Source organism: Suncus etruscus, chromosome 12 (assembly GCF_024139225.1).
Source record: "Suncus etruscus isolate mSunEtr1 chromosome 12, mSunEtr1.pri.cur, whole genome shotgun sequence".
Classification (NCBI taxonomy): Eukaryota; Metazoa; Chordata; class Mammalia; order Eulipotyphla; family Soricidae; genus Suncus; species Suncus etruscus.
The window spans coordinates 58,642,062-58,651,754 of NC_064859.1; the positions used below are offsets into that span (position 1 = coordinate 58,642,062).

General features: G+C 41.2%; 1 protein-coding gene across 1 annotated transcript in view; it reads right to left on the reverse strand.

Annotated features, from left to right (window-relative positions):
• FHL2 (four and a half LIM domains 2) overlaps window positions 1-4,694 on the reverse strand; it is a 31,348-nt gene extending 26,654 nt beyond the window's left edge. The window contains exon 1 of the mRNA XM_049784436.1: window positions 4,521-4,694. Coding sequence (XP_049640393.1) covers window positions 4,521-4,676 — 156 coding nt within the window. The 5' untranslated portion in view covers window positions 4,677-4,694. The remainder of the gene's footprint in view (window positions 1-4,520) is intronic.
• Between the last annotated feature and the right edge of the window lie 4,999 nt (window positions 4,695-9,693).

A 9,693-nucleotide genomic window follows, 5' to 3' on the forward strand; every position in this document is an offset into this window, starting at 1 on the left:
CAAAGAACAAAACTGAGTAACTGCATAGACATGATATTCAAAAGTATGACTCTCAATGTGGAGTGAGGCCCTACAGTCTAGTCTCTGAGAAGTTTGTACAACTTAACTCCTACAGACTTCTGGAAACTGAACACACTCATGCATCCACATACATACAAACACACACACACACAGACATGCATGGACAAAGCCACCCACCAACTTCACCTGAGTCCTTCCAAGGAGGTGGACTGACTTCCTGAGCTAGAGCTATTTTCAGCAAAGAGAATGGCACCAGATCTGATAACTCAGCCACTCTGTAGAGAGCCTGCCTGCCAGGCCTTTGGCTTGATTTCCTGAAATAACAAACATTTTTTCTGTCACTGCTTCCCTCCACAAAGTCAACGACCCAATTATTTCTGAAACTCAAGAAAACCATTCCAAAGAGTCAAAAGCCTCAAATGGCAAGGCCTCCCTTCAAGTCAACATCTTTTTCTTCCAAAAAGGCAGAAAATAACATGGCATAATGCCGCCACATACCATAAACCATGCCTTGAGGTTGAAAAGTTCAGCATGATTAACTCCCGACTTTGCAGCAGCCTTGTTGATTTTGGCCCCATTTGGGGGATTCTTGTTTATTTGTTCATAAAGTATGTGCTGACAGAGAAAAAGTTTCAAGGGTCTTTCCATTTAATCATATTGGAAAAATGCTCACACATGCTTTAAATTCAGACAACAGTTCAGGGTGACAAACCATCCAACCCAGGGTCTCCTTTAAAGCAGTCTCAGTCTGTGTCACAACTGACATCTCTTCCAGCTAAAGCTTTCATAAAATTCTACTTTTCTTAGCCTATTGTTATTTCTCAAAACTAAAGTTTTTAGGGGTATTTCTGTAATTCAAAATGATAAAGAGGGGTGTGGAAAGATAAATAAGGAAAGTTGGAGTTTATAGTATGAACCGTCAGCTGATTTTTGGTGTACAAAAGGTTCACATCACAATGACCTGACCAAATGGATACCCCGTTTTATCTTCATTTTCTATGTGAGATGGTTGCAGAGAGGTCAGGTAATTGCCCAAATGCCCACACCAACAAGATGAGGCAGGTATAGAAAGAAGCCAGGGACTTAAGTGTCTGAGCTCATGTGCTCAGTCTATAATAAATTAATGGAGACTTGAGAAAGTCACGTTAGGACCAGCAAGATGCAATGCAGATCAAACAAGGATGGGAATATATTCACAAGAACAGCTATAATTTTGCCATTGGAAGCGGGATGTCTGGCTTTTTTAAATTGTTTTCTTTTTATTTTACTCATTGAATTGTTTGTTGGTGGAGGACCACACATAGTAGTGCTCAGGCTTACTCCTGGTTCTCTGTTCAGAATCACTCTTAGCAGTGCTCAGGGGACCATATGTGGTAATGGGGTCAACTACAAGAAAAGTGCCTTAACCTCTACATAGTCTCCCCAGACCTGCTCGTGCTTTTTGTTTGTTTGTTTGTTTTTAGGCCACCTGCGGCAGTGCTCAGGGGTTACTCCTGACTCTTTGCTTAAAAATCACTCCTGGCAGTCCAGAGGGACCGTATGGGATGCCAGGAATTGAACCCGGTTTCATCCCAGGTCGGCTGCATGCAAGACAAATGCCCTACTGCTGTGCTATCGCTCTAGCCCCTGCCTATGCATTTAGTACAGTTATACAGGACGATGGAGGAGTTTCATCTCTCTTTGTGGGGGCATACCATGCCTGCACAGAAGCTGCACAATGCAACTGGAACTTGACTTCAAGTGGTCGCACGGTATATTCTCACCTCTGCACAGGGCAACGCCTTCATTCTATACAAGATGGAAATCATGCCTTGACCACCAAAACCTAGCAAGAGAAGTAGAGGGGCCTCGGTACATCTTCCTGCCTTTTTGAGAAATGAAGGAAAAATCTGAACATTTGCACTGAGGATGCTTCAGTGTGGCCTGTGGCCTGCCTGACTGCAGCTATGGGCTGATAGTTATAGTACCAAGGAGAGGGATCAAAACCCTGAAAGAAGGAGAGCAGTGAGAAGAGCATGAACCCTGAGTACTGTGGAGTTCTTGGAGGGATTCTGAAGTGACCCCATTTGGTACTGATTGTTCTTTTAAAAACTTTATTTTTAAAATGAAAAATGGGGTTGGAGTGATTGCACAGCAGGTAGGGCATTTTCCTAGCACATGGCAGACCCATGTATAATCCCGTATGGTCCCACATTAGTTCATTATTGAAAAAGCATAAAGCCCTCCATAAGTAGGAGTAAATAGACCTTTCTTAATCGAGTAGAAGGCAATCATGAAAAAATGCCATAGTTAATGGCAAAGTGCTAAGAAGTATGTTTTGTCTTTTAAAGAAGCTCTTTGAAAGCTTCATGTAAAATTGTTTTTATCAATTCTTAGTCTTTGGTATAGTCAAGCACTGCTTGACTAGCAGTACTCAGGGAATATTAGAAAGTGCTAGGAGTAGTGCTCAGGGCATCATGTGGTGCTGGGGACTGAACTAGGGTTAACTGTATGCAAGGCAAACATCTATTTTTTATTTTTTTGGTTTTTGGGTCACACCCGGCATTGCTCAGGGGTTACTCCTGACTTGACGCTCAGAAATTACTCCTGGAAGGCTAAGGGGACCATATGGGATGCCGTGATTTGAACCACCATCCTTCTATATGCAAGGCAAATGCTTTACCTCCATGCTATCTCTCTGGACACAGGGCAAACATCTTAACTCTATCTCTGGCCCATTTTGTATTGGGTATGGATTGGGTATGCAGGTTTGAATTACCATTCTGAAGATGAAGATATCAAAGATCTTCAAAGGGTGGATAGTTCTGCCCCACCCCAAGTGGGGTGGCTAAGTTTCCTTTAGGAGTTCAAGATGGACTGAGGAAGTGCAGAGAAATTTAGGCCAGAATTCTCAATATACCTCTGAGCCCAACGTGATTATCGGGGTTGCCTGGTGGAATCTGATGTGCCCTCCCCATCATAAATGGTGACAATTGGTTCTTCATGAGTCTTTCCCCTCCAGCAAAGAGAAATGCAAATTCTGAGCTAAAGAGCTCTGGCTGTGTTACTGGATTGGGTGTTTGCATGGGTTTGCACATCTGTGAAGCAGTTGTGTTTCACCCAGGCATGCATTTACTTATCAAATATTTACAGAGCAGCACCTAATTCCTGTGAAGTGAGCAGACAGGACAGAGACTGAGGTGCCCTCATGACAGCTGCAGAGTGGGGGTCTGGGTGGAGGTAAGCAAACACAGTAGGACTAGAACTCAAGAGGTGGCTTCCAAGGTGGGGAGAATGTGAACCACTATGGCCATTATGCAAAGCAGCTTGGTGATTTCTGCTCCCCCAAAAGAAGTTTCCAAAGCCCAGTTATTTCTTACCCCTGATTATCTGTTCAAAGACCACAAAAATATGAATTCAAAGACACACACATCCTGTGATCACAGCAGCACTACTTGTAAGAGCCAAAAGTTGGCACTAGCCCTAAGTGTCAAGGACAAAGTGGATAAAGAAGATGTTCTATATATACACAATGGAATACTACTTGGCTATAAATAGAGATGAAATTCTGGGGCAAGGGAGTTAGCTCAAAAGGGTAGAGCTGGCAATGCAAGCACTATGCTGGGTTCCATCTCAGCACCTCCTAACCCAGTCTCCTGGCTATGACTGAGTCAAAGTATTGACTTGGATGTGAGCCAGAAATCTTTGGATGCTGCTTGGGAACCTCCATCCATCACCACCAAGAGAAAAAAATGAAATGCTTTTATTTTTTCCATTCATATGCATACTCTAGGAAAACCAAACAAATGAAATCAATAAAACAGATGAAGACTAATGGTCGCCAGAAAGGAAGAGGGAAGAACTACAGGTGAACTGGATAGAGTGGTATTTGTAAAGCAAGGAGCAGAACTGGACTCTTAGAATGGGTATGGCATAGGATATATGCTAGTTATCCCAATGTACCCTGTGCACTGTGCTAATGCAGGGCCACTTTGAGAAACATTTCTTTTGTGCCACACCTGGCAGTGATTAGGGGTGATTCCTGACTGCCCACAGTGATTACTTCTGGCGGTGCTATTGGGACCACATGGGATGCCAGAATTGAACCTGGGTCAGCCACATGCAAAGCAAATGCCCTAGCCAGACCATATAAACATGTTCTTAGAGAAGCTAAATACCAATATTTTTGAAAGCACTGCCAAAGTCTGATGGAATCAGGTAAGGGAAACCAGCTGGCATAAAGGGTTCAGAAAAGCTTTTGGGAGGGCCTATAGTGGATAGGGCACTTGCTTTGCCTGACCTGTAGTCAATTCCTAGCACCTATATGGTTCCCTAAGCCCCACTGGGAGTGATCCCTGAGCACAAAGCCAGGAGTAAATCCTGAAGTGTGTCTCAAAAAACAAGAACAGAATAGAGAGGTTTTTTTTTTGAATTGTTCTAGAGATAAGAGTGTCAATAGGTTATCAAGATCCAGAGTACAGTAGTGTTTTTAAGATGCAAAGGGGTTAAGGGTATGATACCTTGCAGTCACATCCGATAGGCTTCCCACACTCCTCACAAGTGCTGGCAAAGAGGGTCTCGAAGCATGCCACACAGTAAGGATCCTCCTCTCGCAGGATGTACTTCTTGCCAAAGAGAGACTCTTCGCAATGGTGACAATCAAAGCGCTCAGTCATCTTGACACCGGCTTGTTTATAACCTAATTGAAAGGAAAAAAAAGGTCAGGTCCAGTGAGCATGCCCTGAGTGCCAGGACACAAATGCAGAAAGGACTGGTGTCACTGTCAGCCAGGGTGAGGTTGTGTCCTCTAGGTGAATCACAGAAACTCAGGTTTCAAATATATACAAATTTGGGGGAAAAACAAGAGAGTTTTTACTAAATGAAACTTATTTAGAAAGATACAGGAGTGGGCAGGGAAGGAGAATGAGAAAAGGTACATGCTCAAAAGTGGAAATAGGCAGGCAAAGTTACTTAGAGACAAGCAAGGGAGAAACTGGGTTTGAAGATACAATTCTCATGGCAGTCTCTTAATCAGTTGGGGGTGGTGGCTTGACTGTATCCTCCTCTCCAAAAAGTACCATTTTTAAAGAATAATATCTTTATTTAAGTACCATTATTACAAACACGTTTGTAGTTGGGTTCAGTTATAGAAAAAAGAATATCCCCCTTCAACCAGTGCAACCTTCCCACCACCAATGTCCCTCATCTCCCTCTTTCCTCACCCTCTGCCTGTATTTGAGACAGGCATTCTATTTCTTTCACTCACTACCATTGTCATGATAGCTGTTAGTGTAGTTATTTCTCTAACTTCACGCACCACTCTGCAGTAAGCTTCATATTCTGGACTGCTCCTTCCTGCCCTCATCTCTATTGTTAAAAAGTACCATTTTTGAATGTATCTCAATTGTGTATACAAATAAGACAGCACCAGAGGCTTCATCCTTACAAGGCATTACAGATTGTGTCTTTTGCTTGCATCCTCCCTCCTATGCCCTCCTCAAAAAGAGAGGCAAGCAAAGAAATGGCAGCTGGTAGTTTCCTGACATGGTTTTCTATGAGCTCTTCACATATAACTTGAGAATTTGAACAGTAAGAAATCACAGCAGCAAGGGTGAGCTGGTGAGAGAACATGACCTTGGTCTTATTATGGCATTGGAGGCACAACTTTCCCTAGTAAAAATAGGACAGTCCCTCAGGGCAAGTCATTTTTCCCATTGTTCTGTGGCTCAGATATTGAGAGTAGGATCAAGGGAAGGCTGGCTTTCAGGAACAGAGATTATCACTCAGTCGGAAAGCAGTGTCCACAGTCAACGGCTTCTCCAGGCAACACCTTGCTCCTTCCAAAACGGAGCAAGAATGTGTCACTGGGCCAGTGACACTGCATTCTTTTTCTAGGTGAGCAGGAGTGTGCATAAGCAGTAAGGATAAGGATGGGAATTTATTTCTCTTCATCTTCACCTGCCATTCCTACAAAAATGTGTTAAAAGGATCCAAAAAGAACGAGTCTCTTGTGGCCATAAAATTGGAGTCATTCTTCAGTAATGTTTCTTGAAGGTGGCCATTTGCTCAATGTGAAAGTTTTAGAAATTGTTAAGTATAGAGAGACCAACTGTGTTACTAAGCAATGTCTCATTAATTCTAAATTTGATTTAGTCCTCAATAATTTCCCAGTGAAGAGTGAATTAGATAATATTCTAATTTTCTCTGCATTGTTCCAATTTTAGTGCTGCCGAAGCGAGCACTGACTAATATTTTAGGATGTAATTTAAATGTTATGATTTGACTTACCAAAACAACACATTTGAGTGTTTATTAATTTTGTTCAACTGTGTAAACAAGATCTTGAACAACTGTAAGCAAAGAAATGAACAACTTTACATTCTTGGACCTGACTGTATTTATAGAAAATGTCTTTAATCTAATAGATTGAAACACAGAGCTGAAGTCATGTGGCAAGATCCATTCTTTTCAATAGCTCTTGCAGGAGTTAAAGAAACACTGTCTGGACATTCCTGTAATAACACCATAAAATGAGGTGTTTGAGCTTTTGAATTATTATTCTAAAACTCAACATACAAATATGCTTTGTAGTAAGGCCATCTCAGGCTCTAGCATATATACTGTCAAGAGATGCAACACTTTTTTGAAACTATGTAGTGCTTGATCTTGAAAATGTCTATCCAGGACCCGAGTGATAGTACAAGATTTAAGACATTTATCTTGCACATAGCTCATTCTGGTTTGAATCCCAAGTAACAAACACATGGATCCCCAAGCAATACCAGAAATTATCCCTGAATACAGAGTCAGAGGTAAGTTTTAAGCACAGCCAAGTGTGACTCAAAACATCATTCTGAACCCCTTATTCCCAAATGTTTATCCATGACATGTCATGCTAGCACCTCTTTTTTTTTTTTTTAACTTGATTGATTGATTGGTTTTTGGGCCACATCTAGAGGCATTCAGAGGTCACTCCTAGATCAGAAATCGCCCCTGGTAGGCTGGGGACATGGGATGCTGGGAATTGAAACAGGTCTCTCCCTGGTAAGCTGCATACAAGGCAAATGCCCTACCACTCTGCTATCTCTCCAGCCCCACTAGCACCTCTTTTTATTTTAATTTATAATTTTAATTGAATCACCATAAGATACAATTAGAAAGTTGTTCATGCTTGCATTTCAGTCATATAATGTTCTAATACTCTTTACCAGTGCCCGTTTCCCACCAGTAATGTCCCCAGTTTTTCTCTTGTTCCCCCTCCCCGACCTTCATGGTTCTATGTCAGACATTTTCCTTCTCTCTCTCTCTCTCTCTCTCTCTCTCTCTCTCTCTCTATCTCTATCTCCTTTCTCACTTCCCTATTTCTTTTTAGGAACTGTGGTTTTCAATATTGTTATTGACAGAATATCATGTATAACACTTTACTTTCTTTTATCACTATTTCTTGTCCAGAGTGATCAGTTCCCATTACCATTATCATAGTGGACCCTCTCTATCCTAACTGCATTCTCCCACTATTTGTGGTAAGCTTCCACCATGACTGGTGATTTTGGCCCTTGTCTCTATTGTCTTATTTTTACATTCCAAACATGAGTGTGATCATTCTATCTCTATCCCTCTCTGACTCATTTCACTCATCATAACACTCTCCATATCCACTCATGTATAACAAAATTTCATGACTTCATTTTTCCTAATAGTTGTGTTACATTCTATTGTGTTGATGTTCCACAATTTCTTTATCCACTCATCTATTTTAGGGCACTTGGGTTGTTTTTTGGGCCCCTAGGGTATATTAGCAGGAGCAGTATTGCTGGATCATATGGGAATTCAATTTCTATTTTTTTGAGGAATATCCATATTGTTTAACAAAAGGTCTCGATCAGTTGACATTTCTCCAGCAGTGAATGAGAGTTTCTTTCTCCCCACATCCATGCCAGCACTGGTTGTTCTTGTTCTTGTTCTTTTTGATGTGTCAGTATCTTCTAGCACCTCTTTTTTCCATTAAAGGTTTTCATTTACTTGTGGAACTAGAGACTTACTATCTAGTCTATAAACACAGACTACAGTGATTGAAAAATTTTAAGTAAGGAGATGGAACTAATATACCATAGAATATTATAAGCTGGAAACTATTCCTGAAATTCTATGAACTGAGCCTATTTTGTGGATGAAAAGATATGGAACACAGGAATATGAATGAAAAAAGTTTGATATAAGATTTCTCAAATAATTGAGAAAAAAGGCAAACTATCAGTCCAAATCCAAGGGCAGTAGCACATGAAATTTAATGCTATCCTCTGGGAAGGAATATAGACCACAGTTTCTGAATAGCACCACTTCCTGCTCTTCAGCCCAGAAATGGGGGGGGCCTCCTTCCTCAAATGTGAAAATTATGATGTTCATACATCTGGCTGGTTTTCTTTTCTTCTCTTTTCTCTCTTCTCTCTCAGAAGTGAGAAAGAAAAACTACCTTAGTGCCAAGGACTGAATCCAGGTTACTTGTGTGCAAAGCAAGTGCCTTACTTCTGTATCTCTCTATATACATATGATATAATTATATATTATATATAGATATATTATATATAATATGTGTATTATATATATCCTCTGACTTTTTTATAGTGGCCACACCCAGCAGTGATGTCAATTTGGCTGACAGGGAGAACCTGAGGTCCCTTCTGGACAGGCTCTATCTCAGCCCTTGTCAGACTTGATAGTTTCCTTCTGGGGCCACCAGATCAGAACTGGCAGTTCTCAGGGGCCAGGAAGTGCCAGGGATCAAATTTAGGATTGTACTCTAGTACATAAGCCAAAAATGAACTTTTAAAATTTTGGTGAGACATAATATTGTCTCTGCCTACTGCAATATGACATGTCTAAAAGATAATTTAATGGGAACATCTACAGGCAGGGACAGGAGTAAGTTAAATCTCAGTCTGAAAACTGGTAACTTTCAAGGATTAAAAAAAATCTGTCATTGTCTCTGATAGATGTTTTGGGGGAGTGGGTGGGTGGGACAGGTTAAAGTCATGCCTTACTGTTGGTTCTGATTAGATTTGTGGGAGACCAAATGCTTAAATTATGTCATCTGTAGTCTTCTACAAAAAGAATGATACTTTTTTGTTTTATTTTGTTTTGGGGCCACACCCAGGGGCACTCAGGAGTTACTCCAGGCTCTGTGCTCAGAAATAACTCCAGGCAGACTTGGGGGACCATATTGGATGCCATGATCAAATCTCGCTGAGTTCCAGGTTGGCCTCGTGCAAGGCAAATGCCCTACCGCTGTGCTATCACTCTGGCCCCAAACAAAATACAACCTAGGCCAGCCTAAATCGTTCCTTAAATACTGAATAATGAAGAGAAATGGAAAAATAAGAAATGCCAAGTTTCTGACACTATTATTGACCATAAGTATAAGAACAGTGAAACCTGTTTTACATTGGTGAATGTAAACACTGATCCAGATCTATATAGTAGAGTGTCTAGGACATTTGCTTGAGTGAAGAGCCAGGAGTAACCCCTAAATATTGTATGGTGTGACCCAAAAACAGATGAGGAGGACAACAACAACAACAACAAAGGAGTCTAACTCCTATTTTCCAAGGGCCTCTTGGGTGCTAGGTTACAGAAAACTTACTTGCTCTGAGAATGTTCCAGACTAGGTCCAGCTCCAAAGAATTTAGAATTCAT